We start from the raw sequence: 22,235 nt of genomic DNA on the forward strand, positions 1-22,235 counted from the left end.
AAAATAAAACAAATATCCCTTTCCTGCATAACAATTAAATTAAAATACACTGCAATTAATACAATGTAGACAGTAACAGGCAGACTCTTCCACTGAGGTTGACAGTTGTGCAAATAACAAAACATTTGTGCAAATCTCAAATAAAACATTCAAGTCAATTTGTCACAAAATAAGCTATATAAAAATCATAATTTTTTGTTTTTGTTTTTTTTCTCGATATAAACGATATTGTCTTGTACCATATCGGGTTTGAAAATATATAGATATATATTAAAATCTCGATATATGGCCCAGCCCTACGCAGCATCATGCTGATGTCTGTGCATGAATCAGTGCTCTCACCTATATGACAGTTGTATGTCCAAAGGCGTTGGCCGTCATACCGGGTGCGACACTTCATAATGTTGTTGGTGAAATCCGATTCTGCAACTTCATAGTTTGGATTTATAACAATCTGAAATGTGAAGAAAAAACAAAATATTTTTCTTATTGATAAAGTTAGGCTGTTATTCAGAAAACCAAGGGGATTTTTCCAGCCTTGCGTCCATCAACAACCTCTGCTCATTTGTTTGAGGTGTGTTAACATTCATCTATACTTGGATGCAGAGATGTGGACAGACACTGTTTATCTTTTTGGTCTATGAGGCTGCCCCAGCTGGAAATGAGACAAGACTTTTCCACCAGATGATGTACCATGTTGAACATGACTCGACTAAAACCAGATGTCGTACCTGGAAGATGTAGTCACCGGGCTTCACGTCTGTGATGTCGATCCACTGGCAGTCTATGTCATGTCTGTAGGTATCCCAGCAGCCAACTGTGATGCCCTGGGATCCAAAGTTTGCACATGCGTACCTCTTCTGAATGCCTGAATGAAGAACAAAATTTCAGATTTTGTACTGAACCAGTCAGATGTTAATTGATGAAATAAGTATAAGACTAATCATTGATTATTCTTAAGGAAATTGTAGTTTTTAGTTGTGTAAGAGGATTACGTGAAGTCAGGCTGAGAATTTCCTCTAAAGCCATTGTATGACTATAATAAAACAGGAAGGCAGGAGGTTGTTTTTACCCTCGTCACACTGGGTGTCCTCCAGACAGAAACTGGCTTTGTGTCCTTCTGCCACTTTGGTGCCGTTCAGACTCAGCAGGTCATAGTGGGTGAACACTTCCATACTGTGGTAATGCCTAGATTATACAGAGAGAAACAAACTTCCTATAATCACCTTTATTTAGGGACTCCACCATAAAGTTATCCATCATGAGCGTGTCCTGTAGGTGGGTCTAAACATTTACAGCAGAATAAACGGAGGAAACCCTCAAAAGGGAATGGGTGTGGTCTCTTGGACATTTAACAAACATTTCACTCAATGAAAAGTTGTGATGAGATGAGCAGTCAGTGGTACTTGTTGATGCCTCACCTGTGACATTCATGCCAGATCCAAGAGTGATGTGCTGCACGTGGTCTGAAGTCCGACAGGCCCTTGTTCTGGATCTGGGAGGAGAAGCGGAACAGGCGGCGGTAGGAGCTGGGGTCCGCTTTGTCAGCGCTGCTGGACAGACATTGCTCCTCCTGGGCGCACTGCAGAGCATACATGGGCCTGTCCTCCAGGTACGTGGTCTGCTCCACGACCTGGGCATTCAGGACCAGGTCTGGGGCCGCTGGGAGGGGAGGAGGTGGTGGTTAAGACCCGCATCACAAACTCAGATAACTCTAGATACTGTTGTGGTAGTATAGTATTAATAAAATATAGGATTAGTTGAATAATTAAATTTTTTTTCAGTTCAATCATGTTTTCATAAATGTTTAAAAAAAAAAAAGTCTCCACAAAACAAGTTTTGCGTCTTTCAACTTTTCTTTCTTTAAAAGTTTACTTTATCTGCAATTTTAATTCAAAATATCCTCGATAGAAAAAGCGTATTAGTGTACGATTGTGTATGTTTTTCTTATGAAGTGCAGTTTTCCGCTAAATCTGATTCCATACAGGACTGTCTCAGAAAATTAGAATATTGTGATTTTCTGTAATGCAATTACAAAAACAAAAATGTCATACATTCTGGATTCATTACAAATCCACTGAAATATTGCAAGCCTTTTATTATTTTAATATTGCTGATCATGGCTTACAGCTTAAGAAAACTCAAATATCCTATCTCAAAAAATTTGAATATTCTGGGAATCTTAACCTTAAAATGTAAGCCATAATCAGCTATATTAAAATAATAAAAGGTTTGCAATATTTCAGTTGATTTGTAATGAATCCAGAATGTATGACATTTTTTTTTTTTTTTTTTTTTTTTATTGCATTACAGAAAATAAAGAACTTTATCACGATATTCAAATTTTCTGAGACAGTCCTGTATAAACGCGGTGCTTGTATCTTCCTCGGCTTATCTTATCTTACTCTGAGTGCAGGACACCCCAGCAGCGAAGCGTCCGCCTCCTTTCGCACAGACGACGTGTTTCCCGTGATGAAGACACTGATCCAGAGTCAGTTCGGTTCCTGAACATCTCACCCCGCTCATGACAACGGCAGCCTCAGCTGCCGAATCCCCCTGCCAGTACCACGTCTCCTGATAGAAGGAAAACACAAAACATATCATACAGCGGAACAAACAAGATTTTGGTGCAAAAGTTATTTCCACTTTTACATCCATGGTTTAGTTTAACAATAAAAACTAGATACGGGAATGTTATGAGCATGTTTTTTTTCGTTTGACTATAACAAATTCTACTTGAGAAGAGTTAATGACACACTGAGAAAACTAATTCTTAAGAAAATAAAAATGCCTTTTTTCAAGAAAATTGGAAGACTATTTTTCTAGTTTTCAAGAATTTTTTTCTTACCCCACTGGCTTATAAGACTTCTAAGGTTATCTTTAACTATTGCCAGCTGAAAAAATGAAGATGAAAGCACTCATGTATTTTGGGAAGCGAGATGGTTTTTCTCCCCAGTAATTAAACACAGACATGATTTTTGTCCCACAAGGCAAAGCTGAACAAACGGTGGATCGCAGATCACGAACACGGAGCAAGGGATGCTCTGTTGTCCTCCCGGTCCTGACTCAGCCTTATTGCATGATTCTGCAGACCAAAGGGAAATCTTGAGTGAGGGGAAACTCAAGTTTTCCACCCCCTTTCCAAGGAAGTGGAGCATTCACGAGAATGAGACTGCACTGAGGGATGCGAGTGTGGGAGTGCTTGCTGGTGGGCTGAGGGGACGGTCAGACACGGAGCAGTGTAGTTCGAGCTTGATGTCATTTGTTCCATCTGGTAGTGGGATTTGCCTGGAGAAGTATTTATGAGTCAGACAGGAAAGAGTCTCCGAAGCGGCTGAGATCCTGCTCCATGACAAAAACCCGGCAAATATTACTTTTAACATGAGAACTCAAATGTAATGACATGTTGCTGCATTTGGTAATAAAGGGAGGTGTTATTATAACAGCTTGGCCTCAAATTTGAACTTGGCATGGAAAGATACACTTAACTAAGATAAACAGCCTTCACCAGATCCAGTCCAAGTTCCACTCATAAACCCCCTGCAGTTCCAGACACGCCTCCTCTTTTTTCACATACATACTTTCCAGACCAGTGTCATCTTAAACTATAGATACCTTTAAGCAGGGGCGTCAATTGGGTATGAAGGTATGGCAGCCGCCACATCTTGGCTTCAAGGGAAAATGTAAATGTTTGTTTTTTAAATACATTTATGGAATTAGTCTGTGTCTATTTGTATTGATTATTCTATTACTTAATACATATCGATTTCACTAGTTATTATACACTGCAAAAACTAAAAATCTTAACAAGATTGTCTTATTATATATTTGTCTTATTTCTAGTTAAAATGTCTCATTTTTAGTAAAACAAAATCTCATTACATTTAAGACAAGACTCAAAAACAACAATTTTCACCTGTTTCAAGTAGATTTTCACTTAAAATAAGTAGAAAAATCTGCAATTCAATTCAATTTTATTTATATAGCATCTAATACAGCAAAAGTTGTCTAGACGCTTTCCAGAGACCCAGAACATGAACATAAACATAAACATAACCCCCCGAGCAATTATTATATAAACAATGGCAGGTAAAAACTCCCTTAGTGGGAGAAAAACCTTAAGCCAAACAGTGGCAAGAAAAACTTCCCTTTAGGCCAGTGGAACAAGATTTTTTTGCTTGTAATGACAAGATAAATCTTGTCCCACTGGCAGATTGTGAATGTGAAGTGTAATGAGATTTTTTGACTAAAAATGAGACATTTTAACTAGAAATAAGACAAATATTCCTGGTAAGATTTTGAGTTTTTGCAGTGAGCGAGACTGCATTTGAAAAAGTTCCAATTTTCTTGACCACACAGATAAGCTACATAGACTTGTGTGATGAGTATTTGCTGGACGTGTTGATTGATACTCTAGTTAAGTTCTGTGACTCGTAACCTTGCCATACCTTAGCTTTGACTGAATTGACGCCACTGCCTTTAAGTACCAAATATGAAGCAGACAGGTTTTACCTCGCCTCGTTACATAAGGGGGAGTTTAAACAGACGTCAGCAGGACCGGACTGTGACGCTGTCCTGGTCGCTCCCCGTGGTTTACTGGTGGTGTTTCCACTAAACATCAAACACACACTCCCATTCCCCCTGCTGAGAGTCTGCACGGTTCTTTGTGTCGTAGGTTTACCAGAACGGACCTGCGTTCCCCGCTCAGTGGGTCTCTTAGATGTTTCTAAGCAAGTGGGCTCTCTGTTTGACCCTCGGGGATAAATAAAGCTCTCACTTATTAGAGGTAGAGAAGTTAACGGCGTCTACTGCCACGTCTCACAACGAGGCTTAAACCAGAAAGTGCAAATAAAATCTAATTTTAGACAACATCGCCAGGGGGGAATCAAGTAAAATGAATAGCAACGCACAGAATCCACTCATTATGTCTTTGCAAATGTGAATAAAATCCCCCGTTGATGGCAATATGTGAGGCAGTAATGACTTTAACTGTCCCTCAGTTGTGTTTTAACTCCCAAAAGATATTATCACATACAGTATGTATAAATACAAGAATAAAAATTGGTATTACATTATTCATTATGTTCTGAATTATTTCTAACCACATTTAGTTCTTCTATCCTTAAAGTCCCTTTCTAGGTTTGGGTGTATTTTTAGAGAAAATACATGTTTTAAATGTTTCCAAGAATTCCACATTTACGTAAGAGATCACCTACTACCCATACGTTTTTTTTTTTCTTTCTTTCTTTTGTTAAATGAAAATAAGATCTGTATATCTGACTCATTCCCATAACAATCCCATCCGGTTGTTATGTACTCTAAGTTTTGTGGAGCCCGCAGACTCCAGCTGAGTCAGCTGTGACGATGTCCCAGTCATTCCCTGTGGTTTCCTGGTGCGGCTCAAATGACTAAACCCGGGGTGAGGGTGTCGGAGTTAGAGATAAACGGAGCGGCCGATTGAGGCTCAGTGTTTCTACGCAGGAAGCAAGTCCACTGTTACAAGTATACGCTTTTGAACCCTCGAGTGACAATGGGAGAGAAACACTCCTGGTATTGTGATCAACACAGACACACAGGTTTGGTGGAGCTTCAGAAAACATTGTCATCCCAGACAGTCAGCTGCACTATCTACAAAATTTGAAATGAATCGGGAAGGAAGCAACGTATATTAGATTTGTGGAGGAATGCTGGCGAGTTGTAATGAACAGAAAGACAGTGGACGTGTTATTTCTTGCTCAGATCACTACATTTCAGCTAGGTTTTGGGGAAAAACGATTGTACGTGCCAAAGAGGAAGAAGAGCATCCAGGCTGGGTAAGCATGGGTACCCATGGTGCACTGATACAAAGGCATACTTTGGAATATTGCCGTGTGCTAGATTCCTATTTGCTAGACCGCAACAGTCATTATTCTCAGCTCCTGAGGGTACAATGGAGCTCCGTTATGCAGTGGAGCGGATTTTATGAGTTATAAATATAAATTATTGTTGTGTGTGTGTGTTTCTGTGTGCAGGAAAGATAAGTACATCTTGTTGTAAGATTTCCCATGAGACCGTACCTGGAAAGCATGGCTGGCGAAGCCCAGGCCCAGCTGTCTGCACACCACCACAGCCTCCATGGTCCCCCAGCTCTCACTGCACACCGCTCCCCACACCGTAGAGCCGTTCCTCTGCGTCAGGACCTCCACCCGGCCTTCGAATGGGTTACGACCTCCCTTTAACCGAAGCTGAGGACAGGAGCACACATGCAATCAGGGATTTCTCCTCAAGTGTTACAAGTAATGTTGGTCTGGTGTTGAACGTCAGGTGGAGTTACTCACTCGGCTGTTGAAGCCCATAGCAGGGATATGGCACTTGACTGCAGCATCCTCCTCGTGGCTGCAGCCCACAGACTCACGGTTGAAGTGGCATTCAGTCAGAGACTTTTCAAACCCAGAGCACTCGACCTCGTTCATGTGGACCGGCCCGACCCCTGCAGGTGCACATTAAGCACGTTGGAAAATACAGTCATTCAAATAAATGAGCTGGAACATTCACATCATGCACATAACAGGAAACAAACACACAAAAATCTGTCGTTCTTCCATTATTGGAGAGAAGAGGTCTGATCCTTAGTTTACGCAAGGGTTTAAGGGAAAACAACCTTGTAATGCCCACCACTACAGATGGAGAAAGCAGCAGCCCCAGCTGCCTGAGAGGTTTGTCAGAACAATCTGTTCTTCCAGACACAGATGTGATTTCTTAGAATTACACTGCAGAGGAAACAAGCAGTCAGCTTTGACGAATCAAAAAGAGTCTCAAAAGACCTGTTTAAAAAAAAATAAAAATCTTCAAGCGTGGCAGAGTTCCCACAATAACATTTGTAACTCCACGCTTAACAAAAAGAATACATGAAACATCCAGTGGAAGTTTGTATCCCATATAAAAGAGAGATGATTTTTTTAAATTTTCTTTGATAATATATATACACCGGTATATATATAACAGTTACCAAATAAATGGGAGGATTGCCCAGTAGTGACTGAATTCTACTTTTGACATTTTAGCTGAGTCCACTTCGCTGGCCTCTGAAACCAAACAGAATAAGCTATTCCAAGACTGCGTGTGGCGCAATTTTTAGGTCCAGTGGTCCGCTCATAAAGAAATCCCTCACATAACCTCGCTCACTCTCCAACGTGGAATTCCTCCTCTGAAAACCATAAATCCTGTTTTCTTTCCTGGAACATTTTGTGCGCTCCTCTACTTTGCCAATGACCATATGATTCTCATAAGGAGGTGGTATATTGCATTTCTAAGAACCAAGGTTTGGGTCAAAATGTATAAACATTAATGTGCTGTTCCACACATTCCTTGATGTATTTGTGTGCTGACTGAAGGTCTAGTCTAGACTGATGAAAGTGAGACTGAAACAGGTGGTGACATAGAAGCCTTTAAATAAGGTGGTGGGAAGGACTCTACTTTCACTCTACTTTTATTTTTACAGCCTGCCCAGTAAAGTTTGACTTAAGTTGTCCATGCTAATACTGTAGATCTAATGATTTTTTGGGGGGGCATTTAAGAATAAAAAAAAAAAAAAAAGGTATGTTATGAGAATATTTAAAATGAGAAATGTTTACCTCAAATATATATTTGAGACATGTTTGGGATTTTCTTTTTTGTGTGTGCGTTCTTACAGATCAATTTCAAGTTCAATGCATTTTTTAAATTTTCAAATCGGGAGTGTTTAAGCTAGAGTCAAGGGCTATGTTGCACTATAATTAATAATAAGAATAAGAATAACTGCGTGACTTTGCAAAAAAGGGATAAAACCTAACATTATATGTTCATTTTATACTATTGAATTCACAACATTTCACGCTATTTTTTTTTACCTTAAAAGAGACACACACAAAATGTTCCAAAAAGGTGAATTATATTAAATTAAACAAAACCAAAGCGCTGCTGAGCAGCATTCAAAAAATAACCCATTACAAAATACAAAATAACCTGACCCGACACACGAAGGAAGGAAACAGTACGGACCAGCAGGGAGCAAGGGGAAGACAAGACAAGATAAACAAGGAAGGCTTGACGAGACACAGGTGCAGACAATCAGGGCAGACGGGAACAAGGGAAGTCAAGACAAAACTTAAACACAAGGACATGGGGTTTCAAAATAAAACAGGAACTTAAACACCAAAACTGTGACCAACTCAAAAACGTGATGAAAGGTACCTTGTCCCAGTCTGCCTCCAGTCAGGGCTTCTTTGGCGCTGCCGAACCCCAGCTCTCGACACACCACCGTCGCAGCTCTGATGTTCCAGTTGTCATCACAAACGGTTCCCCACTCGCCGTTCTTCAGCACCTCCACCCGGCCCTCGCCTATCATAGCTCCGCCTCTTAGACGCACCAGCGGTTGCTGTGGAAACAGCCAATAAAAAGCTCAAATTAGGGGGAGAGTTGAAGAAAATTGTCTTTTTTTAAATCTATAACAGTAATAGATGATTACAAAAATAAAATGAATGTTTGATGAAGTCACTTTGATATGCTTTTTAAAAAAAAGAAAAAAACATAAAAAAACATACTGAGATCATGTACAATAATGTGGATTATAAACTTAATGATGAGCAATGTTCACACATAAAACAAATATGTGCGTTTCAAACCCCTGACTTAACTAATAACATGTGAAGAGTGTGGGATATCATCTCACCGACCTCGACTCTGTAGGCTTTCCTGAAACCAGTGCTGACGCTGGGAGCGAAGGCCCGTCCTGGCACACAGCTGATCACAACGGGCATGCCCTTCCTACACGTGTTGTTGCCCTTCTGCTCCACCTCTCGGCCCAGTTTGCAGTCAGAGAGGTCGGCCTCGTTGCCTGTGCAGTTGACGGAGAAACCCCAGTAGTTCTTCTTGCGTTTCTTGGCCAGCGCTCTGCAAAGGCAAAAACAGAATGGTGGATAAGTTATATATACACACAGGTATGTAAAGGAATGCACAAATTCAAATATTAAGAAGCATTTTCCATATGATGCAAGACTTTTAATCTCCTGCTGAGAAGAATTTAGAACGGTTCATGTCGTGCAATGAGGAATTGTGATGGGAATTCGTCAACAATCCTTTGAATTAATCAGTTCTTACAGCTACAAGGAACCACAGGTTTGGACTGGAACCTATTGGTTTGCCAACAAGCAGTGATCTTACATAATAAACCGTTTCATTTATAGACTGATTACCCCAATCATTTCTTAAATGAAATGCATATGCTAGTTTACTATTAGCATTGAGTCAAATAAGACCACAACGGCTATTGAAGCTATTAAACTAGAAAAGTGGCTTTCCTCTTTGCCTTAATCTTATACAAACTAAATATCCAAGTTCAAACCACAACAATCCCTCTAATTGACAGGACTTTTAAATAACTCTGTTTTATTTCTGTCAGCTCTTGATTTGACTGGTTTTATATTTAGAGGCCTCAGACAGCTTCTGAGGCAAATGCTGACTGTAATCTGCTAACATGGTTGTTTTCTCATGATCATTAAGCGTTTAATCTTAACCTTTAGTTCCCATGCCAGCAGATTGATACGCATTTGGACACAGCCAAAAAGAGGCTCTGTTTTTTAGTGCAGTGTACTCCGCTGTTTCCCGTCCAGGACCATCCCTCATGTGCTAAAGCTTCCTCCGGCAGCGGCTGGCCTCTTTTCAAGAATCTACGAGCCAAACTCTCAGTGGAAAATGAATGAAGGGAAGCGGGATGACCAGGATAAACAAACTTGTTAAACATTTCTTAACATCAGCTTGTTTTTGGCCGAGCGTTCCCAGACAGAGTAAAACATGTCTAAAAGTGTGAGAGAAAATGTTAAATTTAACAAAGCTTCATTTTTTAAATTCTGAATTTCAATATCTTCATTATATACAGAATAGTAACCAGAACTGCCCCCGCCCTCAATAACAAAAAGTAAATTGTATTCAGGTTAACCTCATGTAAGAGGCATTTATTATATCTAATTAGCGTTGCTGAAACCCTCCTGCAGATCGCAGCAGCATTACTCACTTGTAAGGCCGTACGTTGACGTTTTTCTCCCCAGGGAAACCGTACATGCCACAGATGACCCTGCTGTTCATCTCCGTCCACTCCTCACTACAGATCTGTCGCCACTTGCCTCCGTCCTTCACCTCCACAAAGCCCTCAGTGATGGGAATCTTTTTCCTCTGAGAGTATGTTGCCCTGATCCTCACGTCCTCCACCTGCACCGTCAAACCCTGACAAACAGGACAGAAATAACGTTGCTTTAGGGAATGTGTGGGCAGCCCATCAGGAGAAAACTGATAGTAGACAATAAAAGAGTTTTGTTCAACATATTATCCAATTCTTTTAGACTTAAACTGATCAAATATGTGGAAATACATCCAGTTATCCTGTAGTTAGTTATGTTTGCGGTCACTACTACTTCTACATTTATTGGGCGGATTTGTAGGTATTTTTACTTCAGATATTCATGTCCAAAAACAAAATGATTCCTCATCATTTGAAAAAACACAGCATCTGTTATTGACATAGAAGAATGTTTGTTGTCAGGAAGTGTGTTTTGGTCATTTATGAAAACATCTGTGTTATATACTTATATAAGTATAACTTCTGCAGCTGTTTTTTCTTTCTTTTTTTTAATGGTGATAAACTCATATGATAGTGTAGTGACATTTAATAACATCATTTCATTCATAACATTCCCATCTGATGATGTTGCCTGTCATAGAATTATCTTGGTCAATATCAAGTCGTCATAAGAAAGACATCACATTCTCACATAATGGCAACTATTATTCATTATTATGACCTTCAAAGTGTTACTAATCATATTGACTTTTCTCCCAGGTCACATTTGTGGTTTGAAGTGAGACGTGTCGACAGCTGTTGTATAAATTACCATTAAATCCCCCTGAGATTGAACTATGACTCCTCTGCCTTTCATCTGGAGCAGAGCTCATATGAAGTCTCTCCATCAGCACAACATTCTTGGGACCTGCAGCCTGACACTTGCATCTCTGCAACATATACACTTCCATGAAATCCCACTGACGCTTCCGAAAACTATCCACAAGTGCTTATTGCTTGCTAAACAGAGTTATGTAATACGTGTAGCAAATATGACTGAATTCATCGCTTTTCTTTTTTCTTCAAAAAGGCAAGGACATGTTATTTACAACATGCAGTTGATTCTATTTGTATACATGAAGCTCATGTCAACTATTCCACTTGATGTATTGTAAATAAAACACAGCCTAGGACTGTCACGTGGAAAATGCAGCCTCGACACAAAAAAATAAATATCATTCTCCTAGCCTCTTACAGGCACCAGTTTGCACAGGTTCAAGTGAGGTTTAAAAAAAGAAGGAGAGATACAGAATTTTTGTTTAAATTGTCAAGTATTGCAGAAAAGCCTGAGCAGTTCATTGCATCTTCAGTTTAGAGATAAAATTTAAGGCTCTTTGATTCTTCAAGGCAATGCAGTGAATTTAAATAGAGTAATTCAAAACTCCAGGGGGCTTAAAGTGCCTTTAAACATATACAGACACAAAAGCAGAGATTACATAGATTCAAAGTGATGCCTATTTTGAAACACTTGCTGCAGATATTTTTGTCTTATAATCTTTTTTTTCTATGCCCCCGCAGTATGTAAAGAAAGTAGAAAATCAGTCCAGATCTACGTAAGTCAAAGCCTGGTATCAGAGTTAAACGCCATAATATGTGATGGGGATGTTCAGATAAATCCATCAATACCACGGTCCTCGCTCAACAGTGAGACAGGAAGACATTTGTGGGTGGTCGTTTAGTGAAAAACATTGAAGGAATCTGGACCAAATCTCTGTTTAAAGAGTTCAAAACAAGTGTCCTCGACATCACAGATTATCAGAAAATTTAAACTAAGGGTGATCAAATGTGTACTTTTAGGTTATGTAAAGCCAGCTGGGCAGAGTGAGGGAAAAACAAACACTCATTATCAGCCTCACGTGTCATCACCAACACTCTGGAGAAGGAACGGTTACCTCTGACCTGGGGGCTTCATGAGAAAACAGCTAATAACTTTTGCTACTGCTTACTTAGTTCCAGATGGGTGTGAAGCTGCACCAGGGGTGCCAAAAGCTTCTGTGATATAATAGTGCTGATCCCAGTCATTTTGTAACAGACAGGAGTTTGTTAAAAAAAAAAAAAAACCCAAAAGGTTCAGGCACGATTCCCAGAGTATTAAACACGTGCCCACAGAGTGGTTTCCTGGGATGGCGTCAGCCTCGGGGAATGTTCAAGGGTTCAGAGTCTCAGCATTCAAGACGGGACGGGCGGGAGGAGCCTGAGTGTGTTTCAGGAGTGACCACAGTGGTTCCAGCGGGTAAGAACCAGTCTTTCATGAAGAGATTCCTGCTGGTTAAAGCATGACAGAGTGTTTTCCGTCGGTGCCTGGCAGGATGGGAAAGTAGGGAGACGTGATCGTGATCTGGGATTTGGTGCTTAGAATTTTATAAACATCCTAGTTTTTAGTTTGTTTTGTAGCTGTGCATTTTATTAAACCATGAAGCTAATAAAACAATGTAAAAAAGAAATTAAAAAAATATATATATATATCTGGGGTAAGGTAAAGCACGAAATCAAAGACAATGTGTCAGACAAGTGCTAGTATGAAATAATGTGGTGAGATGGGTCTGAGTAGTGTTGCATTTGGCTGAGAGAGAGGAAACTGGCTGTCTGGACGTGTGAGACTGCAGAGATGAGGACAGTCATGCACAGATGGATCAGTCCGGGCACCCACCCTACCTCCCAAACCCCAAACAAACATTAACTCAGCACAATACAGTTTGGCTGCACTTCAACCATCTGCACTGGTCACTTTCTGGCAATGGTCAGCTGCAGTGAAAGAAGCCCACAGAAAACAAAACACAGATTTTATGACTTGTTTCATGGTAAAGTTCCAAATCCATAAATACAATTCAGCAAAGTACAGAACTGTTGTAATACCAATAAGGAATAGCTGGATGCTTTATTTAACATCAAGGCCGATATCATTGTCACACCTGGATGGACACTGTCAGTTTTTAACCCCATAATGCAGATACAGGAATTTCTGAGACCTTTGCACTACCCCTGTAATAAAAAAGTAATTTATACAATAAATAAATATATAAATACTTAAAATGACCCAATGATTCATAATGATACAAAAAAACTATTATTTAGAAATTGTTAAAAGACAAAGTTAAGGGTGTTGAGGAAGAGACTGACTCGGTACAAAAAACCTTTATTTAAAGGGTTTTAAATGGTGCCAGTACACAGATTTAGTTACATTTGAACGGAGGAAGAGCTGATTCCTTCTGTCCTTGTGCTAAGCCAACAGGGATGAGCACAATAATGAGGGTATCAATTTTCATTATTTATAAGGAAGCAGAAATGCATATTTCGGTGTACTGCAGGGCGTTTCACCTAGAGATTATTTGGATCACTTTCAGACTTTGGCCAACAGGTCATCCTAAACACGCGACTTTGAACCACTGTTTAATGTCCTGGCTTCATGGTTACGTACAGAGTTTGAAGTGAGCATTTCTACTCTTTGTGTCACTGGATGTGGAACTGTGGGGATATTTTCATCCTCCCTCTTTACCCCCAACCCCCCAAAAATAACATTCCTGTTCTATTTGTAAGTGGAGGCTGGAGAGAAAAAAATGAAAACAGTCTTTACAATTCGAGTTTCTGAAGTGAACTCTGGCAATTACTGAACTATTTCCAACCGGAGAGAGCAGGCTTGTTTTCTTCTTCTTTTTTTTTGACCGGGTCTCCCTCAGAATGAAGAAGTGTGAACATGACGCTGTGGTCTGGCCAGTGTCTGACGAACGCTTCCACTACTGTGCATTTCCGCCACTTTATTCAACCTCCCAGATGCCACGTCGGTGCCAGGCGCTCAATAACTCAACTACTGCCCTGCTAACCTTTCTTATGCACGCCAATCACACCCTCGCTTACACAGACGCCAAAGAAGAGCCGACTGAATTTTACATGTGCTCCGCCCTTTCTGCCTCACTGGGCCTCAGTCTGTCTAACGCTCTGGACTGAGAACACGGTGTGCTCTGCTACAGGAATATCTATTAAGCATATTGCTCCCTTTATGGTAGTGAAAGAAAAACACACCCACAACTCATCTCAGACAGGCCTTACCTAACTGCACAACTGGATGTAGCGTGTGTTTAATCTGGAGCTGTAGCCGGCAGCTGGCATGGAATAAAGACTCAAACATAATTATGTAGTGCAAACATAATGTGCAAATACCAGCATGAGGATGCCAGCTGGACAGAAATATATGAATTATTCACACGCAAAAAGGGTGTCATAACACCAAAAGTTATCAATTTTAGACATTAATGGTGCCGACAATAAACCAGACAAAAATTAAAATGTCAAATAATAAAACTAAACTAAATCTGATCATCCCCGGTTTCTGGCTTCATATGAGACAAAAGAAGTGCTGATGTTCTTTTAAACATTCTGTCATCAATAAAGCCAATAATTGCCCAAATTGTAACACTTATCGAGTGTCTTGTCTCGTCTTGTAATTCTCATTTAATGAATGGACCAAATAAAAAGATCTTAAATCATAATATTCAAATTTCAAAGTCTTTTTTTCCTTTCTTTGGTAAACAGAGAGCTGTGTCTGCAGTAGGATCCAGCTGTTGAACATGTGGTGAGCAGGAGAAACTGGCCCCAGCCTCCTGACATAAATCAACCTTTTCTCCCCTCGATCACTGTCCTCCTTGTAAGCTCCTTGCATACATCATGCTGAGGGCAAGTCTACTCCGGCTCACATTTCTTTTTGTTGTACGGCAGAGAGCGTGAGGAACTGAGATCCATGCAGGCAGACTCTGTTGCACAAACTCTGCAGTGTTTAAATGAGTCAATAATTACATAAAAGGCATTTTAAACAGCTGTATTCTGTTGTTACAACTGGCCTTTTTCGTTTGTGTGTTGATTCCTGGTGTAATTATTTGGTGAAAGCAAACATGGCTAATGGTATTGTGGTGAACTGCAGCTGCTTTTTTTCATCTTCAGGAGAAAAAAAAAACCTTCTCTCTCATCAAGTTGTGCAACATTGTGGGACATCATTATCTGGAAATTTTCTCCACTTTTCATTGTGTATGTACAATCAAAAAAGTGACCCTAACACACGTGAGCAACGCCTCCCACTGGATTTTCTTGTTGGAACGAGACCATGGTGTTACACAATGATTACACAAGCTGGCAATTTTGTGGAAAAACACTAAAAGATCACTTGTTCTGGCTCTAATCAAAGTTTTACTGTGATCCTGTAATAATCTTACAATAGCACATCACACTGAGTACTGTGCCTCTCCCAGGTGTGCATCTTAATTAGGTGTGCTGCTTCCTAAATAACTACTACTAGATTAGGATGAATTAAGTTAATCAATGTTATTTATGAGAATGGCTCATGTCCCGCAGGAATGTGTGCTCTTCTGTTGTACTTTTGTATAACCAGTTGAGAAAGGCTGCAAACACGTGATGTTTGTCTGCAGAGGTCAGATCAGAAGCAGACCACATTCAGGACCGACACGTCTGCAGCGAAGCAGCAACTGGGAAGGTCAGAGTTAAAATTATAGCTCTGACTACGGCTGAGGATGTCAAAGAAGACTTTGAGACTGGTGTTCTGCAAATTCCATGCATAACTCCAGATAAAGCCATCTCTGGGTGTCACCTCGATGAAGCCAGCGCATCCACCACCAAGGCCAAATGGGCTGTTCAGAACTTAGAAGATGGCGATTCTGATCAGCACCGACATTGAATGGGTTCTTTTACTGATTATGCTCCACTTATCGAATTTGAAATTTGATGGAACCATTCAAACATAATACTTACCAGGATTTGCATGACTGAAACTAAAGTCGTGTAAAAAATTCAGCAGACACACGTAAAGGGAATACCAAATTTAATTATCAATCCCTTCACCTTTTCAGTATTGGCCTTCCAGACGGGTGTGAGCGTTAACTTTCCAGACTGGGCACCAAAACTCAACTGATGCTGTGAGTAAACAGATGGCAGGAACACTGCCGCCTATTGCTGCTCACGGTTCAAGCACAGTTACAGAGGTGTAGCTACACCTTTTTCCCTTACCACTCCCCCATGACTTGAAAGGCTTCGGCCAAAACCAAGGAAATATTTACAGGGTGTGGGACTTAACTCCACTAACACCCAGACAACCCTTAAAACACAAAATCCTTACATATACGACCTATAAAAATATGAATAAACTGCAGTGGAAGCGTTCGGCAGTCCACAGTTACACATTTCAATTTCTTCGACTCATTTAATTCCAGTGCTGAACTTAGAAAGATAAACAGGGTTTTCAGATGCTCTCCTTGGACGTGTTATGTTAACTGAATCCAGTAAAAACACAGTCGGTGCCTCTGTGCAGTCTGCGATGCAGCCAACCCTTACCACACCGGGGCTAGTATGAACAAACAAAGAGCTCTGGTATGAATGCAGTGAGAGAGCACTGGCTCTGCTCAAAGCTGCCAAACAAATCATATTTCATTAGTTTTAAATGGACAGCCTTCTATAATTAAATCTTTTAATGATGTGTTTTATTAAGAAAGTTATTTTTTCACATAGAACCTTACTTTAATTAGCAGAACGTTCACAAGAATGATGAGTTATTTCTGCTAGGTTGGAGCAGACAGACTGAAGGGATGCTTCCATCCTCCTTGCTCCTTTCTCTCTGTCACATTCACCAGCCCACGCTGACTTTCCATCTGCTAAGTGGGCGTTCTGACCCGCCAGACAGGGTGGTATTCCAGGTCTCTGAGTCATCTCCACAATCTCCCTGGCTCAGAGTCGGGGTCCGACATGAGCAGTCATAGACTAATAATTTCTGGAATCTGGCGGTCTTTAGCGAAGAATGTGGTGAAGATGATTCAAGGATCATGTAATATTCTGCCTGATCCGACTTCCTACACTCACTCAGAGGTTTAACATGGATTATCTAGGATTAAAACAGAAATATACACAGTTCTACTTAAAAATGGGGTGCAAAGATAGTCACAACTATGGGTAAGCAGGTATTTACCCTCATACAGTTGTCTTTTTTTTCAGGAGACATTAGATTATGTTTTTTGTGGATTTCCACATATATATACACTTATATGTTATAAAAGGAAACACTTCATCTGTTATTAATCGGATTTCACTTCGTTTCACTTCTGGAGAGTTGGAAGGATTTGAAGAAAACCTTTCACTTTGAATGATCTAGAGCAGATTGTCAGCTATAAAAAGTTTTCTTTTCATCCACAGCCCCCCACCTCCCCCCACACACACACTTTATCACTGTACAGAACATCTGCTGGGGTTACATGTGCATACTTGAACCCTGTGTGCATGCTACTTGACTGTTAATAATTACGTGATTAAATGATTCCACCCTGTTTGTGTTTGTGCAGGTTGAAGTGTGTGCATCCATCTCTGTCCTCATTGGCCTACCTCCCCGCTGCTGGCCTGGTTCTTTATGAACTTGAATCCAGGAATGCGCTTCTGGGTGCACGCCACCCCAACATCTTCTGAGTGTTTGCAGTCAGCCACTCCGAAGCCATTGGACTGACACTCCGCCAGGCTCTTCTCCCCACCTGTGCAGTGGACATTGTCCAACCAGATATGACCTGAAACACAAGGAAGGTAAGGATAAGAGGAGGCAGACATGAATGAAGACTTTCTGTAAACTTAGTAAGCCTTCTTTAGTTGGATAAAACCAACGGGGCCAGTTCAGTTTTTGCTTGACCACTTTACTATTTATAAAGAAATTCAGCTTTTTTAATCATAACATTATTCTTCTATATGAAGAAGATAGATTCATTTTGAATTATCTCTGAGACCCAAGTTATTATTCTCAATCACAGAATATGTGATTGTTTATTCACATTATGTAATTTCCAAAGAAGTCGAGTCACTGAGACAGAAAAACTACTCACACGGAAACCTGTTTGCTCCTGAACATTACTTTCAGCCAGAACCTGGCCAATAAATTTTGTAACGGCTGAAGCAGGTCATCTGTTGTCCAGCTGGATGTCTGAATCAGCCGTGAGGGGAAACCACGTAACTGTGGCCATGGAAACCTCCGACGTGCCGCTCATCACTCTGACAGTCTCGACATGTTGCTAAGGAACGTTGTGATCATTCCAACAAAGTGAGTGCATGTCATTCGGTCACGTAGCCTCCTCCTTGGTTGCCTCTTTAAGATTTTCATAATAAGAGCCAAGTGTTTCATGAAATACATCAGAGTGAGAACCAGCATGGTCTCAGAATGCCTTTATCTTAATAAATACGTAAATTGCGATAAATCTGGATTGTTATGTTAAATTTTGGATTTGCAGGTTTTATGGGGCTTTAACAAGCCACTGACAGGAATAAGGAGTACAGTTCACATGGACCCGTCAGTATTCATTATGAGCTTTTATTGCCACTTTACACAAGGAAAGCTATTCTTTCTTTCACCAAATTGTAGCAAAAAAAAAAAAACTGGTAAAATGTCCTTTCGGTTTTTCTCGTTACACATTAGAATTGCACATAAAAGTTAGCTGGCAGATGATTAACTTCTCTGCTGGAAAGACACTCTTAAAGGGATGTCCTTATGCTGGTAAATCACTTATATGTCTTCAATTGAAAACATTTGCTGTTTTCTTTCATCAGTGTATAAGTCATGATGGAGAAGGGAAAATCTTGCTGATTACTTTTATGACCACATTTCTCCACCAACAACAAGAAAGCACAAATAAAACTGGTTTCCATCCACACATGCGGCCATTTAGGCCTGTGTGAACCATCCAGTTCTCATCAATATCTATTGATGGAGGAGAGTTAAGAATACAATGTGTGAATGATTTTTTTTGCATTGCTTAACTTTGTATTTAAAGACAAATTTCCTTTCTTTTTTTATATTAAAATTGAACCCACTGGGTTGTGGACCCACTAAACATTTGGAGGCCACACCCTATACCAGTGCCAGTCCTAAAGGAGACCATCTTCATACAGTGAAATGCTGTACAGAGTTGCCTTTCTGTGCAGCCAGAGTATAAACCCACCCTGAACTGCTTGTTAACTTATATTACAACATTAAGTGAACAGGCTGGATAATTGCACAAACGTGATTCTTGAAATTTACATAATGTCTGCTGTGCTGTAGGAAGTTATTCCAGACCCTTCTGTACTTCACTCCCGAAGTAGCTGTCTGCATGTGGTCGTCTCAGCAGGAAAACATGTGGCTTTAATGAGAGACGCTACTGTTGTGCAGACACTTCCAGCGGGCAGAAGCTCATCTACTGTACTGTGCTTACGGAAAACATAGGCAACAGAAAGAAAAACAACAACAACAACAAAATAAAAAAGGTGAGATCATGTCTGATTTACAGTCATTCCCTGCTATGGACTGACTGGTACTTTCAAGCTGGCGTCTAATGAGAAAAGCAGAGCCTGAAGGGATTAACAGGGAGGAGAAACCTGCCCCTCATTCAGGGATTTCCATGGAAGTCTGTGTAGAGGTATGCTGCACTCGCGTGTAGGTGGTTGGACGTCTGCCCTATCATATAACCTCTTACATCAGGCCTTAACCCTTCACGGGACAAGAGACCATATTTGGTCACTTCAGTAGAATTACACGCTATGGTTATTACAAAAAAAGTTACAATGTTAATAGAGGCAAGGCAAGTTTATTTGTAGAGCACAATTCAACACAAGGTAATTCAAAGTGCTTTACATCAACATTAAAAGCCGCAAGACACAATTAAACAGTAAATGAAAAATAAAATGAAATAAAATGATAAGAAAAGAGGTAAAATAATTAAAAGCACAAGTTTTTCAGCAGGTAAGTATTTAATTTAAGAGTACGCTTCAGTAAACAGTAATGTTTTTAGGCCTGATTTAAAGGATCTACAGTTGGAGCAGACCTCAGGTCTACAGGAAGTTTGTTCCACCGGTGAGGAGCAGAATAACTGAACGAGGTCCTTTAATATCCTCTAATAACCCTTGAAAGTATTTTACTAACTTCCTTATAAAGGGTGCTCTGGCTTCGGTCATAGTGACCTGAGCCAGAATGAAAGCCCTCAGCTCCTCAGAGGGCCTGCCTAACCCTTAGTGCCTAAACAGCTCACTGAGACATTTCTGAGTTGAACTTTGGGAGATTTCTATTGGATAATGCTGAATTAAGGGGAAATCTTTGACATCAAAAGTTCCTGTTTTCTTACCTTCCCCTCTTCCGTACTTGGCTGAGGGCGCCCAGGACACGGCGCCCATGAAGCCCAGTTCTCTGCATACCACTTGGGCAGCAGAGATGGAGAAGTCATCATCGCACACTGTCCCCCACTCTCCATTATAGAACACTTCCACCCGGCCCTCGTAATGTTTCCTCTTCTCCCCCGCGAGGCGGAGCTGGATTTTAGGGCTGCTGGAGTCTGACTGAGCGTTGCACAGCACGCCCATGCACAGCAAGGTGGACAAGAGACAGCCAAGTGGGGACAACATGATGCAGGACAAGGGAGGTAGAGATGATCGATCTACAAGGAAACAGAAGAACAAGCAAACGTACAACGCCGCTGCTATAGTTACTTTTTCAGGGACCTTTTTCTAATTTTAAAGAGTAAAATTAATCTTCATCCTGAATGTTATCAGATGAGGCAAACAGTAATTTGAAGCATGTGGCATTTCAGAGGGTATCATTATAAAAATCTTGGTTAGGCCACTCCATCATATCACATATATAAAAGCAAAATTCACCAGAGTTATAGCACAGACTCATGGAAAAAGGCTTATGGCTGCCAACCCCAAATGCAGTTTGTGCCAGATAAACAGAGAGAGAGAGAGAAAATTTGAGGTTTAGTTAAAAATGGAGGTTTGGAGACCTCAGTCTAATGGAGAGCCAACGTAGGCTCCAGCAGGAAGGGTTCTGCTCCTGTTGTTTATCTTCTGATCTGTTCCTTCGGGCTGAACTGAATGCTCTGGACTCAGTGAAGCTCAGAAAGAAAGTTGATCTCATATACGCTTTTCACTGCAGACCATGGATGTGTTCAAAGTGAGACAGAAAGGCCAGAAGGAGTAATAGGACACAGGGGAGACAGTGAAAGTTAGGAACCCCCCCCCCACAACTGGAATGACGGGGAGGCTTTCTCTGGGTTGACATCATAGAAATAGCCCAAGAAACTGCATCCCTGGAGCACAAGATCAATAAACTGTGCAGCCGTGTGGAACGTCATTTCTGAGGAAAAGTGGTTCCCCTCCTCCTAAAAGGAGCTGTGGGAGCAGTTAATTTAACCCAGAAAGGGAAAATATAGCCCCTGTGACCATTTTTAAATCAAATTCAGATGTAAGAAAGTATTATCCAACAGTAGTAACATCACCTTTTTCATGCTCTGATAATACAGCCTATACAACCAGTGGAGACACACCCACCTCCTCCAATACTCAGTTAAAACAAGGCAGGTGGCTTTCAAGAAATACATAAAGTTAAACAAAGTTAAACTGATGATAAGATTAAAAACACCAATACATTCTGTTTCAAGTGTCGAAGAGAGAAAAATGATGAAAACCTCACTGTTTAAAACAAAGAAAAAGTACTTTGAAAACTCAGTTTCACATATTCATGCACGTGAGAAACAATATGCAGTCTGTCGAACGACCAATCAGAGTTCGTGTGAAAGTTGAAGGACTTACTGTGAAAGCGGAGAAAAGGCAGGCCACACGTTCCCAGGCTTGTGCAGAGGATGAGGTGTGAGGTAGCGGTTCTTTGTCCCTTAAGTACTGCGCTGGCCGTGTTTCTGGGCCCCCCTCACAGCTGGCTGCAAGCTGCCGCCCCGCCCCTCCGCCGCACCGAGCAGCCAATCACAGGCCGCCTCAGCATCCTGGCCCCGCCCACCCGCGCTTCCGCCGCACCGAGCAGCCAATCACAAGCCGCCTCAGCATCCTGGCCCCGCCCACTCACACTCAATCACCGGGGTTACAAAACCCTGCTGCTGCTGCTGCAGGGATCTGGACTGTCTGTCATCCCCGAGGCCTCGTGATCCCATTCAGCATCAGTTTTCAGGGTTTGGTAAAGTGTGTCATTCCTGTGATTTTACTTACTTTACCAATTTATAACCGGGCCAAAACTTAAAAGTCAAAAGTAGTTTTTGTGAGTCAATCCGATTTGTGTTTCTGAAGTTTAATTCAAAGCTATGTTAAAAAACAG

General features: G+C 40.9%; 1 protein-coding gene across 1 annotated transcript in view; it reads right to left on the reverse strand.

Annotated features, from left to right (window-relative positions):
- The window catches only part of loxl2a (lysyl oxidase-like 2a), a 24,574-nt gene extending 2,752 nt beyond the window's left edge, over positions 1-21,822 (reverse strand). Inside the window, exons 1-13 of the mRNA XM_061727765.1 lie at positions 21,722-21,822; positions 20,260-20,568; positions 17,507-17,682; positions 10,031-10,239; positions 8,694-8,910; positions 8,212-8,395; positions 6,318-6,469; positions 6,057-6,224; positions 2,406-2,574; positions 1,422-1,662; positions 1,073-1,188; positions 732-868; positions 343-454 (exon numbers count right to left, since the gene is read on the reverse strand). Of these exons, the coding sequence (XP_061583749.1) occupies positions 343-454; positions 732-868; positions 1,073-1,188; positions 1,422-1,662; positions 2,406-2,574; positions 6,057-6,224; positions 6,318-6,469; positions 8,212-8,395; positions 8,694-8,910; positions 10,031-10,239; positions 17,507-17,682; positions 20,260-20,536 (2,158 nt within the window). The 5' untranslated portion in view covers positions 20,537-20,568; positions 21,722-21,822. The remainder of the gene's footprint in view (positions 1-342; positions 455-731; positions 869-1,072; positions 1,189-1,421; positions 1,663-2,405; positions 2,575-6,056; positions 6,225-6,317; positions 6,470-8,211; positions 8,396-8,693; positions 8,911-10,030; positions 10,240-17,506; positions 17,683-20,259; positions 20,569-21,721) is intronic.
- Between the last annotated feature and the right edge of the window lie 413 nt (positions 21,823-22,235).

The sequence above is a fragment of the Cololabis saira genome, chromosome 8 (genome assembly GCF_033807715.1).
Source record: "Cololabis saira isolate AMF1-May2022 chromosome 8, fColSai1.1, whole genome shotgun sequence".
NCBI lineage: Eukaryota > Metazoa > Chordata > Actinopteri > Beloniformes > Belonidae > Cololabis > Cololabis saira.